The 25492-nt window shown below is 44.8% G+C and overlaps 1 protein-coding gene across 6 annotated transcripts in view; it reads left to right on the top strand.

Annotated features, from left to right (window-relative positions):
- PPP1R13B (protein phosphatase 1 regulatory subunit 13B) overlaps positions 1–25492 on the top strand; it is a 136185-nt gene that overhangs the window by 64483 nt on the left and 46210 nt on the right. For 4 of the 6 annotated variants that reach the window (XM_032771610.2, XM_032771609.2, XM_032771608.2 and 1 more), the window contains exon 4: positions 5433–5500. The exons of 1 other annotated variant lie outside the window; for it this stretch is intronic. In XM_032771610.2, coding sequence (XP_032627501.1) covers positions 5433–5500 — 68 coding nt within the window. Of the gene's footprint in view, positions 1–879; positions 920–5432; positions 5501–25492 lie in introns of all 6 variants that reach the window. One more of the 6 variants, XM_032771612.2, reaches the window with a different exon arrangement.

Raw genomic sequence — 25492 nt, 5'->3', positions numbered from 1 at the left:
GCCCCTCAGGTAAGCACCTCCCAGAGCCCGCCTCACCCCATCCTGTGTCCCAAACCTCTACCCCCTCCCACACCCAAACTCTGCTGCTGGTATGTGTGTGTGTAGAGGGGGAGCGCAGTAGCCCGAGACTGTCCCTGCAGCAGCCGGTGTGACTTGCACAGGGTCTGCCTGGACTGCCCCTGTGTCAGACACACCAGCCACTGCAGAAGTCACAGAGATCACGCAAAGTCACAGACTCTATGACCTGCTTGACAAACTCGCTGCCTTAATAACTAAAGCTAACTAATCAGGAATTCATTAAAATTGTTAGCATTTGTCACAGTTCAGGGCAGCTGTACTTGTATTCCCCCTCATGGTCCAGTAAGGGCACCCACTCTTAGGCTTCTGGCTCCCCAGTCGTCACCTTTCTTGGACAGAGACATATGTCTCCCTTCCTCCTAATGAGGGAATCTCCAGGCTACAAGTTCCATGCCTACACTGAATTCCCAGCAAATCAGACTGCCTTGGCGGGCCTGTTTTGCCTTCTTCTTAGAGGCTATAAACAGCACAAGTTGCCCTCAGTTAAGTTACCACATAGCTCTTTCTAAGCAATTTTTTCTTAAGGTAAAAGCATTACAGAGAAATCATATTAAAAACAATAAAAGAATCCACATGCAATGGTGATAAGGTTACCAGAGGTCATCCCAACAACCACAAAGGGTCTGGCAGGTGAACAATCCTTCAGACCCCACCAAGGGGGTTTTCAGTGATCACAAGTCCATCACAGCTGTTAGCTCACAACAGACCTCTGACGAAGTGGATATTCACCCACAAAAGCTTATGCTCCAATATATCTGTTAGTCTTAAAGGTGTCACAGGACTCTCTGTTGCTTTTTACAGATCCAGACTAACATGGCTACCCCTCTGATACTGGGAAGAGGTAATTTGTAAACAATGAGTTTCTTCTCCTCAGGGCCCTAGCTTCAAAAGGCTGGATTTTTGCATAACTTTGAGGTGTTACATGTGCATTTCCCTCCCCTTAGAGATTTCTTGGGAATCCCACTTCGTTTTAAAAGTTCGCATCGTTTCAAATAGTCCTTTGAAACTCATTACTTACCAGGGTTTACATTAGTCAGGTCTCCTCTAAGACATATAATCCCATATAATATGTAAACATTTGCATTTTTAATACAATGAAGGTTTAACTTAATTCAGTAAAGTATGTTCAGGATATTGGAGGAAATTGCCATATCTGCCACAACACTGTATTAACATAATATAATACATAATTATTCATACACTTTATTGATGCACATTGCATAATTTTATAAAATGTGTTGCCAAAAGGCTTATTTGACCATGACTTTGAAAGTGTTCACCAGGAAATATTAATTTTCCCTCACTTATGTGCTGCTTGAGTATGGAATAGTATATTTAGTATACATGCCCCTAATGCTAAATATAAGAAATCAACAAAAATGTATATCCTCTTTTTTCGTAGTATGAAATTGACTGTTACATTAAAAAAGTTCCCCCTCCCATTCCTGCAGTATATAAGAATAGCGTTTGTATAGGAATTATTGAATATCCATTGATTTATTTTTCTTCTGTGATATATTTATTCTGTTAATGTGTTAAGTGTTATGTTTGGCACACATGACTAATTTAAAAAAAAAACAAAAACTCATTGCCTCTGGACTTTGAACACTTCCTTCTGGTGTAGGAGTTTTTTAGTCACAGATTAAAATTTATATACATTTTTAATTCTTTGGGTTTTCTACTTAAAATTTCAATGACTGAGCGTGATAAATTTTTACAACACTTTGTTAGATTGGAAATGTCTTGTAAAATTAATTTTCATTTCCTAAATGTATTATTTCAGTTTGTCACAAATTCAGAATTATTCATTTTATTCCAAAGTATATCCTGAGAATTCTTTTTTGTATTATGCCAGCTATTAACAGTAGTAATCTAAAACTCAAGAGAGAGAGAGGTCATTTAGAGGTGAGGGCAGTGAAGCGGAGAACTAGAATAACAAAAATCAGAATTCCACTGGAAAGTGACTTTATTTTATTTAAAAAATTTGCTCTCAAAAACAAATGAAGCTAGAAAACTGCCAACATTCAGTTATTCAAGCATGCATTAAACTTGGCTTTAAAAACGATGTTATTGCTTAAAATGAATTCAGTGTATAAATTCAGCATCCTTTTTTCTTCTAAACCACATTCAAAGACTCCTAAAAATTCATTACTTTCCTAATATTTCTCTGTGTAAACAATTACTCTAGTTCCCATAAGGATATTATGCAACTGTGGTGCGAGGGGAGGTGTGTCAAACTTCATGTGATCAAAAAGTTTGAGAATCCCTGCCTTAAATATCTTTCCAGAGTCATGAATGTCCCTCTCTGAACTATTCCCTTCAGGAGTTTCCTGGTGATAGCCAGATACTCTGTAGCCACTGGAGGGGTGCTGGAACAGTTTGTACAGTGGGGGTGCCATTGAACCAAACTGTAAACCCTGTATATGATGGAAACCACTTCAAGCCAGGGCTTGCGGCACCAATGGCTGCTGGAGCTTCCAAGAGCGAAATGGGTGTCTATTAGTGGCAACAGGCAGCACTGCACTTTTGGCAGAAAATCTGATTAGAATAGTTATGGACACTAATCCACCTCCCTGTGACTTGCATGCTTTGGTGCCGGAAATGACATAAATGAGTTTCAAATGTTTCACTCCAGAAGTAGTTAGAATGCTGAATGCCTTTTCTGTCATTACAACAGAGCACAAGTACCACATATCAAAAGACAGAGGAGAAGTGAGAAACAATTACACTTGCCTCTTATGAGAACAGCTTAACAGAAAAATATGATTTGCTTTATTTCATAAAGCAGTTTTTTGTTCTTTTTGATACTGATCCGCATGGCCAGCTCCAGGCACCAGCATTCCAAGCTGGTGCTTGGGGCGGCATTCTGCAAGGGGCAGCAATGCCTGTTGTTTTGCCCCCAAGCAGCGCGCCGAATTGCCGCCCCGGGCTGCGGAGGCAGTCCGTGAGCCCCTAGGGCGGCAGGCGCGTTTCCGTGGCAATTCAGCAGCAGCTTCTATGTTTAGCTGTCCGGGGCTGCTTCCGCTAAACATAGAAGCTGCCGCCGAATTGCGGCCACCGCGGAAACGCGCCTGTTGCCCTAAGGGTGCAGGGACTGCCCCCGCCGCCCGGGGCGGCAATTTGGCATGCCGTTTGGGGCGGCGAAAACTGTAGAGCGGGCCCTGCTGATCCAGAAATGCTGATGAGTATGCAAGGCTTAACACAGTTTTTATATTAAAGGCAAGGTCTCTTGTTTTACTTTCCTGAAAGAGGGCACTGTGCTTCTCCAAGCAAATGACTTTGATCCGAGAGAGAGAGATTAGAATCTATTTTGCAAAATATCCCTGATAGACTCCTCTACTATTTCTTGTAGCTATATTTAAAACAAAAATGGAGTAGCAATTTCTATCAAGAAAATTTCTATCAAGCAATTTCTATCAAGAAAGAAAGCTTTCTGTCGAGGAGTGTAGTATTTAAATCAGAAGAGCCTTAAGGGATTGGTGTAGGTAATAGAATCTATTTTCTCTGATCAAACAGAGATAGATCATAGTTAATTTACAAGAAAACTTTGAGATTGTACTTGTATATATACTTACTGTGTCATGGTCAATTAATCTGTCTGAAGGCTATGAAGGAATCACCAATTGAGATGCCTATTGGTATGCTCAGGCTGTTTTGACTCAATTCAATTAATTTGACCATCTCTAACAAGTAACTTGTTCTTACGTCTCAGCTTAGTCTTGATTGCTTTAACTAATTCTCCCTTTGAACCATTTTTGGTTGTTCCATATGTAAAGTTTTCTAAAAGTAGTATTTTATGGCTCATTAGTTTTACAACAGTGGGGAGGAACCTGAAGCATAGACGTTGGTTTAGATTACTAAAAGTGGCCCAGGTTTAGTCCCTACATTAACTTTTACCATATGTACTTAGGGATATTGCTCTACGTATATTTCAGTCGTGATCAGACTTAAAATTGAAGTACTGACCATTTGTGGTTGTAGCAATTAAATCCATGTTTCTATTCTATTGATGCCGTAGCCAAGTTCCAACAGACATAGTCATCCAGTCCACCAAAATTATTTCTATAGTTTCAGTGGGATAAGGGATTCCCTACTACCTCTCTTGAAAGCTGTAGAATATAGTGGTGCAGAAAGGCTCATTGATTTTTGACAGTAGATGAAGTAGTGCATGAAGGGATGTCAATACATACTGATTTCTATACACTGTAAAGTGCTTAACCATCCTCCTTGATTTAAAGTGCAATATAAATGTATATGTATTAAATATGTGTTAAACATGGCCTGGAGTTTTACATACATGGAAAACATGCTTGTCCTTTCTAAATCAGGCATGCAGGGATTCTAAATCAACCATGGTAAGATTAATCAGGCTTTATATTAAGGAACTTTGCAAGGCATCTGGGAAACGGCCTCTAATATATACATTTGCAATGTACTCAGGCAAAACGACTGTTTCATGTGGGCACAGAAATATGAGGCTTTCTTTAGCAGTCAAACTGTGACAACATGATGCTCAGTTCACTGACTTAAGTACTGTAACACTATTCCTTTGATGTTTGTAGCAACAAAACTTGTTTGAGGCAGAAAAATACAGATCTTAGTAAAGTCAGGCCATGAAGTCAACATTTTCTACTTCTGTTGACTCTGCCACCTACAAAGAGTAACCTAATGCCAAAGGTTTGGATTCATATAGTAGGAATTGGCAGAATTGACATTACAGGTAAAAGGAAACTTCATGTCCTCACAACCAAGAGGAATAGTTCTGTGTTTAAAATGAATATTGGCAACAACTAAAGCAGTCAATCTATTCTTTTGATAAACCTGTCTTGTCAAATAGTTCCTGAAGTGCTGAACTTCTGTTGAGAAATGTGTAGCCTCTTTTAAAGGCATTGGAATCTTATTGTAAAAAAACAAAACAAAACTTGATACTGTAATGAATATACATATGGGATGGTTTGTAGAGGATTAGAAAGAATATTTTAAGTAACTCTTAATTTTACAGATCACTTCAGTATTGGTGTGGAAAAAGCTCAGTGCTCTTTGGCTGAGCTTCAAGTAAGCTTGGTTACCCATTGTATTAAAAACAAAAACACCTGCTCCTTTGCCTCCCAAAAGAAGAAAAACCCTTAAAATATCAATTTTTTAATTGCTTTTGAATTTTTTTGTTACCAAATGACAAATATAATGTAGTTATTGTAGCTTGTAAGGAAAGAAATTAAACTTACAAAAAGCTGATTTGTTAGAGTGATTGTAATTTGTGCAGATATAGTTGTAGTTTTACAGTGAAAACCTTCTGAATTAAAAACAAACCAAAAAACCTCCCCTTGCTAATAAGATTGATACTTTATTTCTAGGTGGGCGTCAGACCCAAAATCAGAGAAATGGAATAAATATACCTGTGGAGAAACGTACAGAGAATGGGGTATGTAACAAATGATAAATACAGTGTGTTTACTTGCAAATTGCCATTATCTGAAAATTTAACAACATGTGTTAAATTCATCTCTTATAGCTGGGAACTAGAAGAAAGATACTGAAGCTTAAGATTCAATATTGTGTTTTTGAAAGGGATTGGGAGTGTACAGTTTAACTCTTAGAACAGAGAGAATAGCTTGTCCTCCAGAAAATTTAATCTTCTCCCCAATCTCACAAAAGCAGCCTAATGTCCTGCCAACTGCTGACTGTGTGCTTTTGGTTTCCTGCCTCTCCTCCCCTGTGTGTTTGATAAAGAACCACCCAGATTTCTATGAGACAGTGGTGTCCCTCAGCACCACCTAGTCAAACATCTGTTCTTACATGAACTTCCTCTCTACTACTGGTTCCTGATTTAGCAGTCATGTAGAGACCTGTCGAAATTGAAGCATATATCAATGTTTAGGTGTCTTTTTAGACTGCGGTGAAGTAGGTTGAGTTTCCCTGCTAGTTGAGAGTGTTGACATGCCGTGTTTCACAGCCGCTTCTATTTATTGTTTTATGCCTTGTAACAGTGGATTGGTTTTTTGTTTGTTTTGTTTTATGGCTGTGTTTAACTTAGTAAAACTTCAAAGTACATTTCTACTTTGAAAGTTCTCACACACACAAATAGAATTGTGGAGATTCCCTGTTTGATTCCCTGTTCCTGTATTTTCCACTCCATGCATCTGATGAAGTGGGTTCTAGCCCACGAGAGCTTATGCCCAAATAAATATATTAGTCTCTAAGGCTCCACAAGGACTCCTCATTGTTTTTGCTGATGCAGACTAACACGGCTACCACTCTGAAACCTGTCCTTGTTTGTTGTGTTTCAGTTATTTCCACATTTAAGCTTCCTATTTACATGTAAAAATAAGGCTTTTCTAACCACCAGGCCTAAAAAACTCAAACCTGGGACCTGAAATCACTGGTACATAGGACTGGAAGGGACCTTCTGGATGGTCAAGTCCAGTCCTATATTGCCACAGGCAACCCATGTCATATAATCTCATTCATAAATTTATCAAGCTCCATCAAAATAAGTTAGGTTGTTTGCCTCCATTACTGCAATTGGAAGGTTGGTCCAGAACCTCACTCCGCTGATGGTTAGAAACATTCTTCTAATTTCCAGCCTAAATTTATTCATTGCCAGTTTATGCCCATATGTTTTTGTGCCGACATTGTCCTTTAGCTTAAATAGCTCTTCTCTCTCCTTGGTATTTACTTCCGTGGGGGGGGAGGGGGGAGGGAGGAGAGCAGTCAGATACCCTTTTAACCTTTGTTTTGGTAGACTAAACAAGCCAAGCTCTTTTACTCTTGTCTGATAAGACAGGCCATCCATTCCCTAATTCTTCTGTTAGCCCATCTCTGCACCTGTTCCAGTTGGAATTAATCTTTCTTGAACATGAATGACTGTAATTGTACACAATCTAACAGATCTTAAGAATGCCTTATATGATGGCATTAATCTTCCCTGTCTTTACTGGAAATATCTCACCTTACATTGATGCCTCACTGTCATCCTGGAATTGACTAATAGGCTGAGGTCTTTCTACCCCTTGTCATTTCTGACTGATCAGCCATCATCTTATAGTAAAAATTCTTACTATTAATTCGTAAGGGTGTGACCTTGCTAGCTTCTTGCCTTCTTATGCATCTTCTACAGCAAAGAAAATTCTTCAGGGCATGTTCTGCCCTCATTTCTACCTATGCCATCCCATTACATTCATTTTGGTAGTATAGCTATAGCTGGTCCTGCAATTGTACCTTCTTCAACATTGTACTGAAGACATAAAAATGAATAACATCCAGCTATAGGCACCTAAGATGTACGTGCACTTTTAAAGATGGCCAAAAAGCCTCCATTCATTTTTTTGTTTATTATTCAGGCACACAATAGGTCTTATGATTTTAGCAGCTGTTTTGTGCATTGATGTTCTCCACAGGGACACAGTGGAAGAAAATTTTCCTCCAGCACCAAACAGCTATTGATCATGGGGCTACCATTTCCTCCCTCCCTCCCCCCGGTGTTCTTTTGGAGGTTCTGGCTGACGGAGCCTTTGCTATGCCGTTCCATCGACCCTGCTTCAACTTCTTTGGTGACATCACACAGAGGAAACAGCCCAAAGGTGTGCAAGGGATGCATAGCTCCTATATAGCTTCCCAAATCCTACCCTCCGTATGCAGGAACACCATACTAGTTCCACTTCCTCTGGGACCTCCTATGCCTCTGGAAGCAGAGAGTCACACGTATAATTTTCCCTTTATTCACCACCTGTTGACAGTGTTAAAGTTGATGAAATTATGGCTTTGTGTCCTATTTAGCATGCAAATGTTAATATTAGATTTATGACTCAGGTTCATAACATGATAAATGATTTGATTTTAAGTTTTTGTAAAAAGATTTTCAGGTCAGCATTTATTTATTATTAATTGTTGTTGTTATCCAAACTCCTGCTTTTAGCCACAAATGAAGAATTTATAATGAGCTGTTTTAAACTCATCTGAAACATGGTAATTAGTGTTTGAATTCAAGTTTTCCCATCTATAAGCAGTAAATCCCATTGACATTAAGGGGTTAAACTGATTTAAGTTCTTGTGTATATATAAGAATACAAATGCTAATGATAGGAATAGTGCAAGTTCTGAGAAGCATAGAAAACTAATATTCTGTTTGTGACAAGTTTCAGACTGGAGGGGGAGGAGGGAGAGACGTGGTTTCAGGCTCAAGAATTTAATTGGCTTATTCTTACATAATGCATTAGGCTTATTCATTGTTATTGAAATGCTGAATATTGTACTGCTCTAGAATAAATACAATACAATGGAACACTGAAGAAGCTTACAAAACTTAGCAAATTTTATATAATCAGGTATACTTTTACTGTACTCTTATTGTGTTAACATGGAAATATTGATTTTGACATATATAATTAACTGGAGAAAGCTGAAAGTGTGACTGATGCATAGAAGCTGTGTAGTAGGATAAAAATATTTGTCTCGGTGTTTAAATCAATACTGCTGGATGAAATCACAGTAGTAAATCTATTTTATTAGAATTCAGCTTGAGTAATTTTATGGTATTAAGTATCAGAGGGGGAGCCGTGTTAGTCTGGATCTGTAAAAGCAGCAAAGAATCCTGTGGCACCTTATAGACTAACAGACGTTTTGGAGCATGAGCTTTCATGTGTGAATACCCACTTTGTCAGATACATGTACTGAGGGGCTGAGACTTTCTGGGCACAAGAAGTCGAGTTCCCAGTGAGATATGAGATTTAATTCAATGGAGCCAAGTGCAGGACTTTGTCAGGGAGGCTCAGGCATGCGGGATTGGGNCATCTGACGAAGTGGGTATTCACCCACGAAAGCTCATGCTCCAAAACGTCTGTTAGTCTATAAGGTGCCACAGGATTCTTTGCTGCTTTTATGATATTAGTCATGTGTGCAATTGCTTTTCTCTTCTGGGAAGCTCTCTGTGTTTGCATGATCACCACTACTGATGATCAAAAGTAGTGATTTTAAAGTCAGGAGGAAAACTACTGTTTGATTTTTAAAATATTGTTTTCAAAAGGAAGACTTTAATGTTAATGGTAGAGCAAGTCTCCTCCAAAGGTTAAACATACATTGCTATAACAGCAATATTTATCATCCATAAAAATGAAACAAGGTCTGTGTGAGGTAGCATTTGTTCTTCTTTGAGTGCTTGCTCATATCCATTCCAGTAGGTGTGCGCGCTTTGCGCGCACGTTCGTCGGAGATTTTTTACCCTAGCAACACTCGGCGGGCCGGCAGGGCGCCCTCTGGAGTGGCGCCGCTATGGTGCCGGATATATACCCCTGCTGGCCCCACTGCTCCTCAGTTCCTTCTTACTGCCCGTGTCAGTCGTTGGAACTGTGGAGCGCCACCTCCCTAGCGATTCACTTGTTTCTATTGTATTGTATTGTGTATATAGTTCGAACTTCAACTGTAGTTAGTAGTTAGTTATTAGTTCTGTAGTAGTTTCTTGTAGATAGTTTAAAGGGATTGGGGGTTAGCCCCTTCCCCTTCCCCGGTACCGGGCCCATGTCCGGCTCACTGGGCTTCAAACCGTGCGCGGCCTGTCGTAGGCCGATGCCCACAGGAGACCCGCACGACTCCTGCCTTAAGTGCTTGTGTGAGTCTCATCTTACAGACAAGTGCCGCTTCTGTAAGGCGTTCAAGCCCCGGACTAAAAAAGAGCAGGACGTTCGCCTGAAGCAGCTACTGATGGAGGCAGCGTTGACTCCCCCATCCTCGGCACTGTCAGCGGCACCGAGAACAAGTGCCTCCTCGGCACCGGAGCACACGCCTACAGCGAAGGCTCAAAGTCACCAGCCATCACCGGCACTAGCTTCCGCCCGGCACCGCTCGCTCTCACCTCGGAGCAAGAAGTGCAAGCCTCCTGCGGCCGCTATATGTACGCCGCAGTCCGAGCGCTTAGCCAAGTCAGACCGCCCGGCACTGTTATCTGCCGCGGCACCGACGTCCTCCGCACCGTTGATTCCGGCCTCGCAAGAGCCGTCGAGTGCGGTGCCTACCAGCTCCCCGGCATGTGCCGTGGTTGAGCTTATCGTGCCCTCCCCTCCGGAGACGTTCTCCGCGGCACGGGACCTGATCGCCTTGACGGAGCCTGAGCTGCCTCGACCCCCGGCACCGCCTGTGCGGGTCCCTCAGTCCATAGGCAAGCCGGCCCTCGTAAGACCTTCTTCGCCTGGTACCATGGAACGTCGTCGGTCCCGGTCCCACAGGCGCTCCTGGTCCCGCCATAGAATCCCGGTCCCGCGGCCGCTCGCAGTCCCAGTACCGTTCTCCATCGAGGTACCGGTCGTACTCGCGGTACTGCTCAAGGTCCTGGTCGCCGTCCAGATACTACCGGCACCGCTCCCGATCTCAACATCACTCGCGGCACCGTGCTTCTCGCAGCCGATCTTGGCACGGCAATTCCCGGCACCAGTCGACCTCCTGGCACTGCGCTGGTCGCAGGTCCCGTTCACACTCTCGGCACCGTCAGGATTCTCGGTACCGCTCCCCGGCACCACGTAGAGACGGTTCCAGTGGATACAGGGACCATCATCACACGGTCTCCGCCCCACCATGGCCTTCTCGTCAGCCGTCGATCTCCTCCTATGCAGAGACGGCATCATACGGAGAATCGGACAACCAGCAAGGTCCGCATCAGTGGCCTTTTTGGACATTTTGGGCCTACCACCAGAGCCAAGGTGACCCACATCTACCACCGCGCTCCGGCCCTTCCGAACATCGGGCGCCAGAGTCCACGGTGAGCAGACCTCCCCCAGCGGGTACGGAACAATCCCCAACCCAGGTCACGGGCCTACAAGAGCCACCCTAGGACGTTCCACAGGACCAGGAGTCACTCCAAGACACCCTGGTCCCCGGGGTCTCTTCCTCCTCTTCTCCGGATGAGGCGGTGGCGGGGACGGCTACATCTGGACCGCCCCCAATCGACCTCAGGTCACATCAGGACCTCCTACACTGCGTCGCTCTCAACATTAACTTGCCCGTGGAGGAAGTTCCTGAAGTGGACGACCCGGTGGTCAGCATACTGTCGACGGAGGCTCCAACAAGGGTTGGCCTCCCTTTCATTCGCTCCATACAGGCTCGGGCAGATACAGTCTGGCAAATCCCAGCATCCGTACCACCTACAGCCAAAGGGGTCGAGCGCAAGTATATGGTTCCATCCAAGGGGTACGAGTACCTATATGTACACCCTCCTCCTTGTTCGTTAGTGGTTCAATCCATCGACAAACGGGACCGCCATGGCCAGCAAGCCCCTGCGCCTAAATCAAGGGAGGCCAGGCGCATGGATTTGTTGGGAAGGAAGATCTACTCCGCGGGAGGCCTCCAGCTCAGGGTGGCGAATCAGCAAGCCCTCCTGAGTAGATACAATTATAACACCTGGGAGGCAGTAGGGAAATTTATAAAGCTCGTCCCGCAGGACTCCTGCCAAGAATTCTCAGCTCTCCTGGAGGAAGGGAAAAAAGTTGCGTGAACCTCCCTCCAGGCCTCGCTAGATGCCACTGATTCGGCAGCTAGAACTGTCGCCTCTGGGATTGCTATGCGGCACATATCATGGCTGCAGGTGTCAGGTCTACCCCCTGAACTGCAGTATATGATACAGGATCTACCCTTTGATGGTCAGGGTCTCTTTTCCCAGAAGACGGACCCTCGCCTTCAGAGTCTGAAGGACAACCGCGTAATCATGTGTTCGCTGGGAATGCGTACGCCGCAGACTCAGAGACGATCTTTCAGGTCCCAACCTCAACGCCCCTACCCCCCACCTCGTCCAAGACAGGACTTCTCCAGAAGGAGAGGCCGTACCTCTCGCAGACGACAGTCTGGCCCTCAGGGGGGGTAATAACTCCGGCCCCACCAAACCACCGGCGGGACTGAAGCCAAACTTTTGAGGGTGCGCCCGAGAGCACTGTACCAATTACCTCCCAGGATCCTTTTCAGTTCGCCAACCGCCTTGCCGCATTCCTCCCTGCATGGTCCCAGCTAACATCGGACCGCTGGGTCCTCAGCACGGTGGAGTGTGGCTACCGTCTTCAGTTTGTTTCGACCCCTCCTTCCCACCCTCCCTCTTCAGGGACCCCTCTCACGAGCAACTCCTTCTGCAGGACGTTTCGAGGCTCCTTGCGATGGGAGCTATAGAGGAGGTTCCAGAGGACCTAAGGGGCAGAGGGTTCTATTCCAGATACTTCCTAATTCCCAAGGTGAAAGGGGGGCCTCCGTCCCATCCTGGACCTGCGAGCTCTGAACAAGTTAATCAGGAAGCTCAAGTTTCGCGTGGTGTCCCTGGGAAACATCATCCCTTCCCTGGATCACGGAGATTGGTATGCTGCTCTCGACATGAAGGACGCATATTTCCACATCGCGATTTACCCTCCGCACAGAAGGTACCTACGCTTTGTGGTAAATCGTCAACACTACCAATTTGCTGTCCTTCCCTTTGGCCTCTCCTCGGCCCCTCGAGTATTCACAAAATGTATGGCAGTAGTCGCCACCTACCTCCGTCATCGTCGAATACATGTTTTTCCATATCTCAATGACTGGCTTATTCGAGGGACCTCTGAGGCTCAGGTTACCGCACACGTAAACGTCATCAAGGACCTGTTCTCCCGTCTAGGTCTGATTATCAATCTAGACAAATCCATTCTGCTTCCTACGCAGAAGATAGAGTTCATAGGGGCCATGCTGGACTCCAGTCTTGCGACAGCCAGTTTACCTCCACAGAGGTTCCAGTCTATAGTCTCCCTCATTCAAGGACTACAAGCCTTCCCAACAACCTCTGTCCGCACCACCCTCGTCCTACTCGGTCACATGGCTGCATGCACTTTCATGACGAAGCACGCAAGACTCCGCATGCGCCCTCTTCAGACTTGGCTCGCCTCAGTATATCGTCCATGCAGGGATGCCCTGGACATGATGGTCACAATACCGTCACATGTACTGGGCTCCCTCAACTGGTGGCTGATGCCCTCCCTGGTGTGTGCCGGTCGACCGTTCTATCCGCCACAGCCTTCGATGTCTCTGACAACCGACGCTTCCTCCCTGGGCTGGGGTGCACACTTAGGGCACCTTCGCACCCAGGGCCTTTGGTCCTTTCAGGAGCTGGAACTTCACATCAATGTCCGCGAACTGAGAACGGTCGGACTGGCGTGCCAGACCTTCCAGCAACATCTACAAGGCCGTTGTGTTGCAATTTTCACGGACAACACAACGGCCATGTATTACATAAGCAAGGAGGGATATGGTCTTCCTCCCCTTTGCCAAGAGGCCATGCGACTGTGGGACTTCTGTATAGCCCACTCGATAGACCTGGTAGCCTCCTTTCTCCTGGGAGTCTGGAATTCTCTCGCGGATCACTTGAGCAGGTCCTTCCTGTCCCACGAATGGTCCATTCGTCCGGACATCCTCCTTTCTGTATTCCGGAAGCGGGGCTTTCCCCAGATAGACTTCTTTGCCTCCAGGGAGAACAGGAAATGCCAAGTGTTCTGCTCCCTGCAGGGTCGCTCCCCAGGCTCACTCTCGGACGCGTTCGTAATCCCCTAGAAAGGATGTCTACTCTATGCCTTTCCACCCTTTCCCCATGTCCACAGAGTCCTGCTCAAGCTCTGCAGGGACAGGGCCAGGCTGATCCTAATCGCTCCGGCATGGCCGAGGCAGCACTAGTACACCGTGCTGCTCGACCTATCCCTGACGGAACCGATACCACTGCCACTCTATCCGGAGCTTATAACGCAGGACTTCGGCAGACTTCACCACCCAGACCTTCAGTCCTTACACCTGACAGCGTGGCTGCTGTCTGGCTGAACCAATCCGAGTTGCGTTGCTCCACCCTGGTTCGACAGGTCCTCTTGGGAAGCAGAAAACCTTCCACGCAGGCGACATATCTCGCCAAGTGGAAGCGGTTCTCCGTTTGGTGTGCACAGCGTAACCTTATTCCTGAAGCCGTATTGGTTCCTATTATTTTAGCCTACATCTAACTACAGGATAATTCCGAATTACATTAAACCGATTTTATAAAACAGATATTATAAATTCGATTTCACGCGGCCACACTAGGCACAGTAATTCGGTGGTGTGCGTCCATGGTCCGAGGCTACATTGATTTCTGGAGGCATGCATTGTGGGTACTATTCATAGCTATCGCATATTCCCGCAGTCTCCCCTGCCCCTTGCAATTCTGGGTTGAATCATGTCGCGGGTGTTCTGGGTATGACGTCAGTATTCATTCCTCCGGGAAAACAACAGCAGACAATCTTTCGCGCCCTTTTCCAGGATTGCCTGGCAGGCGCCAATAGCACAGCAACCATGAGCCCGTTCAGCTTTTATTTTACAGTCACCATATGTGTACTGGATCCGCGGACAGAGGCGATACACTCCAGCGCTACACAGCAGCATTCATTTGCTTTGCCATGAAGACAGAGATGTTACCAGTTGTTCTGTACTGTCTACTGCGGAGTAAACTGCAATGAGATGAGGTTATCTCTCCCCCTCTGTACTGTCTACTGCTATCATGAGTGCCACTGGCTGAGATCGCCCGGGGCGCAAAAGCAAAACTGGGAAGACTCCACTGAGTCAATCGCTCCCTTATGGTTTCTAAAAATAGAGTCAGTCCTGCTAGAATAGGGGCAAGTGTACAGAGGACCAGTGTTCAGAAAGCACAGCTGCTCTGTGTCAGTATTCACAGGAGGGTACCCTGCAACAACCCACCCGTTGCTTCCCTCCCCCCAACCTCCGGGCATCACAGTGAGTGTCCCGCCCATTTGTGTCATGAAGTTATAAACAATGCCAGGAATAAGAAACACTCGAGTTTTTAGTGACATAAAATGAGGGGAGGCAACCCTCCAGGTGCTATGAGACAGTCCAGGCAGAAGATTATCGGTGCAGGGGAGAGGAGCCCAGTAAGCTGCTGCTGTGAAGTCCAGGCAGTACAGAATCTTTTTCTTTACACAGGAAAGGGAGCGGGCTGAAAGCTAAGCCCACCAGTTGCTATGATGAAACGGTACCAGCCGTTCTGTACAATCTACTGGAGTCATTCCTATTTTTACTCAGGCTCCCCCGGCCAGCCTCACTGAGGGCAGCCAGGAGCACTCACGGGCTGATGGTGACGATGGACATCAGAGATATTGCACTGTCTCCACTGGGGAGGGAAGAAAGCCCGGATTACTGCTCTTCACTGCTGCAGCATCGCGTCTACAGCAGCATTCAGTAGACATAGGTGAATTGAAAGAAGTCAGAAGAACTATTTATTTCTCTTTTCTTCATGTGGCGGGGGAGAGAGAAAAATGATGAGCTATTCCCTGAACCACGCTGGACAATTGTTTGAACCCTATAGTTATTGGGAGCTGCTACAGCCAAGATGCAAATACTTTCGGAGACTGCTGTGGACTGTGGATAGCTGGAGTCACCACTACCCCTCCCCGTCCCTCCATCAGCGTCATCTTGAGTTCTGGCTCCCGTTACGCTTGTCAACGCAGCACTGTGGTAGCCTGGAGATATTTTTTTTCAAATGAATTGGCATTGCGTCTTCTGTAACGGAGCTCTGATAGAACAGATTTGTCTCCCCATACAGCGATCAGATCCAGTATCTCCCATACGGTCATGCTGCGAGCTCTTTTGGATTTGGAACTCGCATCGCCCACCCGTGCTGATCAGAGCTCCATGCTGGGCAAACAGGAAAATAATTCAAAAAGTTCGCAGGCTTTTCCTGTTTACCTGCCCAACTGCGTCTGAGTCAGCATTGCTGTCCAGGACGGTCAGTGGTGCACTGTGGGATACCTCCCGGAGGCCAATAATGTCGATTTCCATCCACACTAACAGTATTCCGAAGTAATACTATCGATTTTAGCGTTACTCCTCTCGTTTGTAGGAGTACAGAAATCGATTTAAAGAGCCCTTTAAATTGATTTAAAGGGCACTGTAATGTGGACAGGTACAGCGTTAAATCGGTTTAACGCTGTTAAAATTGATTTAACGGCGTAGTGTGGACCAGGCCTTAGACTACTTATGGTACCTCAAGGAACAAGGCTTGGTGCTCTCTTCAATAAGGGTGCATCTGGCCGTAATATCCACCTTCCATCCTGGGGAGTCAGGCAGTTCCACCTTCTCTCACCTGATAGTTTCGAGGTTCCTTAAGGGCTTGGAATGACTCTACCCTCCGGTTGAGCCCCCTTCCCCTACCTGGGATCTCAACCTTGTGCTAACTAGACTCACGGCCCCTCCCTTTGAGCCATTAGCCACTTGCTCGCTGCTGTACCTGTCCTGGAAGACAGCCTTCCTCGTCGCTATCACCTCGGCCAGACGAGTATCAGAGCTCCATGCTTTAATGGTAGACCCCTCGTATACAATCTTCCACAAGGACAAGGTACAGCTACGACCACATCCGGCTTTCCTTCCCAAGGTGGTCTCCGCCTTCCACATTTAATCAAGACATTTTTCTACTGGTCTTCTTCCCGAAGCTGCACGCATTGCGCAGGGACCAACAGCTACATACCCTGGATGTCCGCCAGGCCCTCGCCTTTTACATTCAGAGGACGAAACCTTTCAGACGCTCACCCCAACTATTTATAGCGGTAGCGGAGCGTATGAAAGGTATGCCTGTCTCTTCCCAGAGACTCTCATCATGGGTAACATCCTGTATCCGGACATGCTATGACTTGGCCCGCGTCCCGATTGACCATCTTACCGCCCACTCTACTCGGGCTCAAGCCTCGTCCGCCGCTTTCCTGGCCCGCGTTCCCATCCAGGAAATATGCTGCGCGGCTACCTGGTCATCCGTACGTACTTTCGCATCTCACTATGCGCTGGTTGAGCAGCCGAGAGACGATGCCGCCTTTGGCTCAGCGATCTTACATTCCTCAACGTCTCGCTTCAGCCCCACCGCCTAGGTAAGGCTTGGGAATCACCTACTGGAATGGATATGAGCAAGCACTCGAAGAAGAAAAGACGGTTACTCACCTTTGTAACTGTTGTGCTTCGAGATGTGTTGCTCTTATCCATTCCACACCCACCCTCCTTCCCCACTGTCGGAGTAGCCAGCAAGAAGGAACTGAGGAGTGGTGAGGCCGGCAGGGGTATATATCCGGCACCATAGCGGCGCCACTCCAGGGGGCGCCCTGCTGGCCCGCCGAGTGTTGCTAGGGTAAAAAATCTCCAACGAACGTGCACGCGGCGCGCGCACACCTACTGGAATGAATATTAGCAACACATCTCGAAGAACAACAGTTACAAAGATGAGTAACCGTCGTTTGCCAGGTTCTTCTTAGGTACCAGAGACTGATTAGAGGTTGTTATGGCCTGGCTTTTATTTCCAGTCTTACCAACCTTTCCCCTTTGGAGGAGAGAATTGCACTATTCTAATGACATGACTTCTCCTCATTCCTATAGAGAAGAGATTCATACATCTAGATTTCTTCCCGTTGCCTGGAGCGTGGGAAGGACAGTAGCTTCTCAAGATCAGTTTTTCTTTCCTCTGTAAAATACCAAATTTCCAGTTTCCCCAGTGGAAAATTGTATTCCTAATTGAACTGAAGATTAATATTTTTAATTATATGATAAGACTTTTTGCCTTATTGCCAATATTATGAACAACATTGGAAAACACTGCTGTTTCTGTTGTTTTAGTTTGTTGATATGGCCATTGTTATGAGAAGATGGAACAAATCAAGGTTTCAAGTATCGGGGGATAGCTGTGTTAGTCCATATCCACAAAAACAACAAGGAGTCCGGGTGGCACCTTAAAGACTAACAGATTTATTTGGGCATAAGCTTTTGTGGTTAAAAACCACTTCTTCAGATGTATGGAGTGAAAACCGTTGGGAGTGGACTACATCCACCCTGGTTAAATTGGCCCTGTCAACACTGGTTCTCCACTTGTGAGGTAACTCCCTTCTCTTCATGTGTCATTATGTCATAATACCTGCATCTGTAATTTTCACTTCTTGCATCTGAAGAAGTGGTTTTTTTACCCACGAAAGCTTATGCCCAAATAAATCTGTTAGTCTTTAAGATGCCACCAGACTAATTGTTTTTTCAAATCAAGGTTGTCCTTCAAAAGATTAAATTGTATAAAATAGCTGTCTTGAGAACACGACGAAGACAAAGCAGAGCCAAGAAGTCCTAATTAGTGTAATAATGAGTTTTTCCAAATTTGCCATTTGAGAAGGTGTATGGCTCTCATAGGACTTAAGTCGTGTTATGAACAGAATGTTACTTTATAGCTGGCTTGGCTGGTAGATAATCTTGTCTTTGAAAATCTCACTTCCTAAATTTTTGAGAGGGGCCAATCTCATCAGAGCCCTACCAAATTCACGGCTATGAAAAAAGCGTTACGAACCGTGATATCTGGTCTCCTCCCATGAAATCTGGTAGTTTTTGTGCTTTTACCCTATACCATACAGATTTCATGAGACCAGTGTTTCTCAAATTGGGGGTCCTGACGGAAAAAGGAGTTGCAGGAGAGTTGCAGTATTGCCAACCTTACTTCTGTGTTGCCTTCAGAACTGGGCGGCCAGAGAGTGGTGACTGTTTGCCAGGTGCCCAGCTCTGAAGGCAATGCCCTGCCAGTAGCAGCACAGAAGTTAGGGTGGCAATATCATACCATGCTGTCCTTCTGTGCTGCTGCTGCTGGTGGCTCTGCCTTCAGCGCTGGGCTCCTAGACAGCAGCCACCACTCTCCAGCTGCCCAGTTCTGAAGACAGTGCCACTGCCGGCAGCAGTAAGGGTAGAAGTGCTGCAACCCACCCCACAATAACCTTGCAAACCACCTCCCAACTTATTTTTGGGTCAGGATCCCCACAATTACAACGCTGTGAAATTTCACATTTAAATAGCTGAAATAATGAAATTTATGATTTTTAAAATCCTGTGACCATGAAATTGACCAAAATGGACTGTGAATTTGCTAGGGCCCTACTCTTTGATGGATCTAGCTTCTGGAACAGGGATGAGTATTGGACGCAGCCTTGATTTTTCTTGGCTCCAGGGAGACTTACAGGTAACAAAGTTTGGAAACCAATATTTTAGAGCAGAAGGGAGTAATCCTTATTCTACTGCTGAATGACATTCACACTAATGAGTAGCAGCTTCTTTCCCCTTCACTCATATACTTGAGCCAGTTTTGTCAAGATTTTGGTATCCTAGTAGTCCAATTGCTTTATATTAGTGGTTTCAAAACAGTGGTCTATGGAGAGCTGATTGCTGGTATGGTGCCAGCTGCTTCTACAGGAATCTAAGCTCTTCATTGCAAATTGTCTGGAAACAGGGAGGAAGAGCAATAATAGGTGAATCCACTAGGGGCCACTGGTAACACAGGAGAGGAAACGAGCCACCAGCGGGACTAGAGTTTCTGTCTGCCAGGAGGAAAGGTAGCTGGGGAGTTATTTGAGAGGAGCAGAAAGAAGAGGACCAGGTGTCCAGGTATGTTCAAGTGGGAAGAGAGTCAAATGCATGTTGGAGGTACATGGTGAGAGGAGAAAGGGGCCAAGCACAAAAGAACATGGTGGAGGGAAGCCGGGGGGGAGAGGGGAAGGTAGAAGAAATACAGAATAGAAGTAGGCTAGTGTGATTAACATATCAAAAAGGACAAAATGTTGATAAGGTTAAATACAGTTTAAAAATACTTTCTCATGTAGGCAATTACTGCAGTTGTACAGGGATGTTGTGATAACACGAGTAGGACTGGAAGTGGCACCTGAGACAGTCTATTTGTTAAGAAGTGGCTCCCATTAAAAAAAATCCCCACTTTTCAACCTAACTTAGAATTTTTTGACATGGCAGCTTTCTCTAAGACGAGGAAAGGAAGGCAGCGTATAGATTATAGAGTAGGTCTCGCTACAGTTTATTTTGTTTTTCTTAATGCTAGAACTCTCCCCTAGTTTGGAGAAGGGAGACAAGCTCAATAAGCTTTCTCTCGAATGTATATTGGGAAGAACTACTTCTGCTACCGGGCAGCATGGGACAGAACTTGAGGCTGATCTTACTTTCCCTAAGAGTTTTGGAGTCCTTCTAGGCAAATCACATTAGTTTCAGTCTAGGAGAATCTCAAGCAAAACAGGAAACTCTATTTTCCTACCAACCGGAAGTTAAATTCCTTTAAGCTTCCCTAGTCTGGAAACCTTAACCAGGAGATGCAAATGGGAATTGATAGTATCTTTTAGTAGGTAGATAACGAAAGTTTGTTTTTGAATTTTGACTGCTGTCTGGTGAATGGGTTATTGTAGGTTGTACCAACATCCTGACAATCAGGTTGGTTCAAATACTTTAGTGTGAGGAGGATGGAATAAGCAACCCAGTAGCTTGACTGGGAGAACTCGTCAGTTTTCAGATAGGAAAATAGTTTTTCCCTTCTAAGTTTATGTAGGCACAAAAGCAGCTATTCTTAGTATTTGATTTGACAGAGGGGAACATTAGAACTAAATCTAGATCTCCTAGATCATCTCTCCTTATGGAATTTCCTGTTCATCCTTCTGTTGGTAGTGAGGGGAGTGAAAGGGTTGCCGCTCTAAAGAAGAAGCAGCAGCATTAGCTGCATTAAAGTTAGCCCTCAAGTCTCTAATACACTAGAGACTAGGGCCATACATAGATGCTGAAAACTCTGGGAACAGAGAGAGCTTATGGACAGAAAGCGAGACAATTTAGAATTCTACCCTGGTCTACCAGGGTGCTTTTTGCTGCTGTAATGGCTAATATTTTATCATTTTTAAAAAAAAAATAAATTGTTTGCTGAGCCACTTTAACTTATTGTAAGAGATACGCTCTCTTGTGGCTTCTTAAATGACAATGAAATTTAGGTTGATTTAGCATAATAGTATGTAAATCTTTAAATATATGTACAGCTATATACCTTTACCTTAATGCATGCAAATATATCAAGTGATTTAAACCTAAGGATAGGACTTCATATGCAGCAGGATTTAAAAACAAAAATACTAGAAGCGACATAATCCTGAAAACAATCGGTCTGTAACCTATGATTTTGTTGAAATGTTCCTGCTTAAAATGATACCATAAACAAATGAAGTTACTGTCTGAAAAAAATATGTAATCTTTTCAGACTGATTCTAAAACTAGTGTACGTGTAGGAGGGAGAAAAATAGTTACTATTTCTAGCATAAAAAAATAAAAGAATGCATTTCCTTAAGCTACAGCTTTCCAGAAGATATCTTAGATCTTAAATAGGAATTAAATCTAAATATAGATAGTAGTAATCTAAATAATAGTTCACTATATGTGTTACTTCCCACCCACACATACTTTTTTCTCCTCATTTATCAGGATTTTTTGTAAACCTAATTTGGAAAATTAAAAAATTGTGTAACTGTTGACTGAGCATAGGCTAGAGGTAACCAGTCTGGAGAAATGTTTATGTATAAGGTTTCATTCTGATAGTACTAGAAATGAGCTGTGGTGTCCATTAGCTTACCTTTGCTTTGTGTATCTTTTTTTGTCTTTTACTTATTTATTTTATTTCCTTTCTTATTTCTTCCTTTTGGCACAAGTTTTGTGCCGTTGTGCCCCCCTCTCCTCTCCATTAACCTTTACTGGCCATGGCTAGAGCTGCTGCCCTCAGCCTTCCCTCACTTGCGGTCTTTTCTCCCTGTATGTTATGCCCAAAACTGCAGGTTATGCCTGAAACCCAGTCTGCAAGCCCTGCCAGAAGTCTTTCCTCCTGCCAGAATCGCTGGGTGGCTGGCTAAGGCAGAAGCAGATGCAGGGGTTGGCTAGCATGGAAACAGGCATGGGGTAGAGCAGGAAGCAGGAGTGGGATGGAGAAGTAGCACAGGCAATCTATCTGAACTAGTAGGCATTGGAAATGTTCCTGGCCAGGTAGCCAACTTGGCTGCCAGTACTGGCACCCCCTAGCTTCTCCGTTGGACACAGGGGATGACATGTCTTCTCAATTGGATATCGCCACTAGGATTCAACTACATTCCCTTTCCCACCTCTGTCCTTACAATGTATCCTGAAGAGCAGACTCCGGGAGCCAGTCATCACTCTCCCAGCCAATCTTGGCAGGAGCACCTCTGGAATCCTGCTCCATTTCCTTATTCCTGACCACACTGGGCATTTTGGAATACGTTTCACCGACCTCAAGAGTGAACTAGCTCACTTGGTAAACTGAACACAAGTAAACAAGCATTTTAATACAGCTAAATGTAAATGTATACATCTAGGAAGGAAGAATGTAGGCCATACTTATAGGATGGAGGACACTATCCTAGGAAGAGTGGATAATCAGCTGAACATGAGCTCCCAGTGCAATGCTGTGGCAAAAAGGGCAAATGAAATCCTTGGATGCCCAAAGAGACAAATCTTGAGTAGAAGTAGAGAGATTATTTTACTTCTGTATTTGGCACTGATGTGACTGTTGCTAGAGTACTGTCTCCAGTTCTGATGTCCACAGTTTAAAAAGTGTGTTGATAAATTGGAGAAGGTTCAGAGAAGAACCACGAGAGTGATTAAAGGATTAGAAAATATGCCTTATCATGGGCGGCCAATATAAGAGGCCAGAGGAGGCTGTGTCTCCCCAAACACCTCCCCATGGAGATGCACTGGCCTGCCGCCTTTGGAGTGCTGCTGCCAAAAGGGTGTTTGGGCTGTAGCCTTGCTTTTACTTATCCTCTTCCACCATGGCCCTGCCTGTGCTGCTCCTCTTCCTGACCCCGCTCTGCCTTTTTTCTCCCTGAGGTCCCGCCCTGACTTGCGCCGAGGCCCCGCCGCTTGTGCCTCTCTGCCCCCTCCCCTGAGCTCCCCCCACCATATGTTGGTTTTTATAAGGCTGAAGATTCAAAGCTTAAGTAGTCTATATTTCAGAAACCATGTACGCAATCCTTTTCTCTCTGTCCTTTTTTCTCTGAGATGCCTGGGCCTTTGCAGCTATAGTACCTAGTATGGAAAATCTGTGTAGTACTTTCTGTATGCAGTAAAACAATTTAAGAAGGAGGGGAAAAGTTGAAGAGCAAAGAGCTTGGTCTAGGAAGAGACCCAGTTCTTCAAATCAGAACTACGATAAACTTTAATTAATGTAAACATGCAACATTAAATATTTCTATTGTTAAACTCTTACTCCCACATGCAGTGTTAGAGGTGGTACCTGTTATAACAGGCTGGCCTTCTAAGAAGGTCACACTTCTGGAGTCCTATTTTAAAAACAAACAACACAAAAGCTGTCCCCAGGGTTTCGTATTCTGCCACCAGACTTCTGGGGAGAGTCTGGAATGTCCAAAATCCAAACAAACAAGCTCATATAAAAATTGCATATAAAGAAATTAAAACTTTTAAAATACTGTGGGATTTGCAGAGTCTATGCATAAATCTGGACATCAAAATTGAGTTCTTCCTGTGTTCTGGTGGAGACTGACAGCACTTCATCTTAGTGCCTCTTTTCTAATGCAAAGAGGTTGTTTTTTTTATACTGCCTCCTTTCGCAGAATGGCCCACAAATCTGAGCGACTCAGACTTAATTTTCCAGGATCCCTTCCCACTGGCTGAGAGATCTAGGAATCTTGTTTCTCCTACACTTGAGGGCTGTTCTCCTGGGCTTTGCACCAAGTTAGCAGCCTGGGTTCTCGTCAGGTCACAAACTGCAACCCCAGGACCACTTCCTCTTTTTCAGTGGCTGCCTCCTAAGTTTCCTGGGTCTAAATGCCCTATATTTCACAAAACATAAAAACTAACCAAACTATTAGAACCTGAGGAAAAAATAAGAATTAAGAAGCTACAAGCTTACAATGTGAAAACCAACTCTAGTGCTTCCAAAATGGTTTTTGAATTCTTGCTTGACTAGAACTCCCAGATCTCTGAGATTTTCATGAAGGGTAGTTTCTTAATTCAGGGTAACAGACTTGGAAGACTCTTTTAGCTTTTTTTGGAAAGATTCAGGAAGCACTTCAGGCACAGACCTTGGAACAGAAATAAACTAGCCCTGGTTCTTTATAGGTCCCCAAAAGGGTTTTCTTCAGCTACAAAACCCTCATATCTGAGAAAGGGGAATCTGCTAGAGCCCTTTGTGGCACAGGTCACTGCACTGATGCTTGGAATTACTTTGAATTCCTTCTCTTCTGCACAGGAGCATGAGTCAGTTGTTCATGGTGCAGACAGGTCAGCAGTCCTCTCCAAAGTGCAGAGGTAATCCTAGTGCCAGTTAGGTCTCTGAATATGGAGATCATAGTAAAGTCAGCTGTATTAGTGCTGGACTCCAAGGGTGCAACTGTAGTTGGAATCCTGAGGTGGTCTCTTCTTTCAGTCACAGCTGAAAAACTTCTCCAAGTCATTTCCAAAATTCCAGCCTCACTTCTGATAAAGTTAATAGTGAGTACTGATGACCAGCTGACACCTCATTCTGGTGTCCATTGATGTCCAGTCTGGGCAATATGTTGAGGCTTCTCTTCTTTCTGCAAAAAGGGAACATGGAAGCATTCATATCAGAAGAACCCTTCCTCAGGTCTAGGCCCTGAGAAGAAGAAGAAGATAAAGAATCATCATTGCCATCAGAATAGGAGTCAGTTCAGAACCAAGAATCTCAGTTGTACAGCCTTCTGTTCCAGAAGCCTTTGAGCCCATTCTGATTCTTCATATGCCTTTTGAGATCTTTTGGTTTTAGGAGAACAAACTGGGTTATTGGTGCTGCCTCCTGCTAGGCTGCTTCAGTTCCAGAGCTCTTTTTAAGCCACCGAATGAATCCATGTTTAGGACCATTGGCCCTGGAAACTTATAATCTATACATCCCTTGTTTTTAAAGCATATTTGCAACTCAAATTAGTCCCATTTTGAAATGGGCAGAAGGATTTGTCAGGTGAGCTCACTATTAGTAGACATGCCATGCCTGGTGTTCAAGACCTTATTCGAGCATAGTGCTTCTGAGTGATCATACTGCTTTAATACCCCTTTTCCAGCATTCCCTTACAACTATGTACCAGTTTCTTCCCCAGATCAAAGAACTCTAGTGCTCCAGTCAGTAACATAATCCTTTGGCTCTGGCTGTTATCAGCAGCAAAATCTTCCTTTCCAAGACATCATCCAAAATTATCCTCCCATCTGTTGACTGGTGTCTCCTTTCATCTTTCCCTTGGCCCATAATTTATATACAGTGGCCTCCTTAGCTCCTTTCACTGACATGCCCATTACACATTCACTGTCTCATATTAATTTTATTTTTGTCCATTCAACCTAAGAACGTAAGAACGGCCGTACCAGGTCAGACCAAAGGTCCATCTAGCCTACTATCTGTCTACCAACAGTGGCCAATGCCAGGTGCCCCAGAGGGAGTGAACCTAACAGGCAATGATCAAGTGATCTCTCTCCTGCCATCCATCTCCATCCTCTGATGAACAGAGGCTAGGGACACCATTCTTTACCCTTCCTGGCTAATAGCCATTTATGGACTTAGCCACCATGAATTTATCCAGTTCCCTTTTAA

This window comes from Chelonoidis abingdonii, chromosome 4, assembly GCF_003597395.2.
Source record: "Chelonoidis abingdonii isolate Lonesome George chromosome 4, CheloAbing_2.0, whole genome shotgun sequence".
Taxonomy (NCBI): Eukaryota; Metazoa; Chordata; order Testudines; family Testudinidae; genus Chelonoidis; species Chelonoidis abingdonii.
The sequence above is the reverse complement of the archived record's forward strand: the minus strand, read 5'-3'. Positions and strand labels throughout refer to the sequence as shown.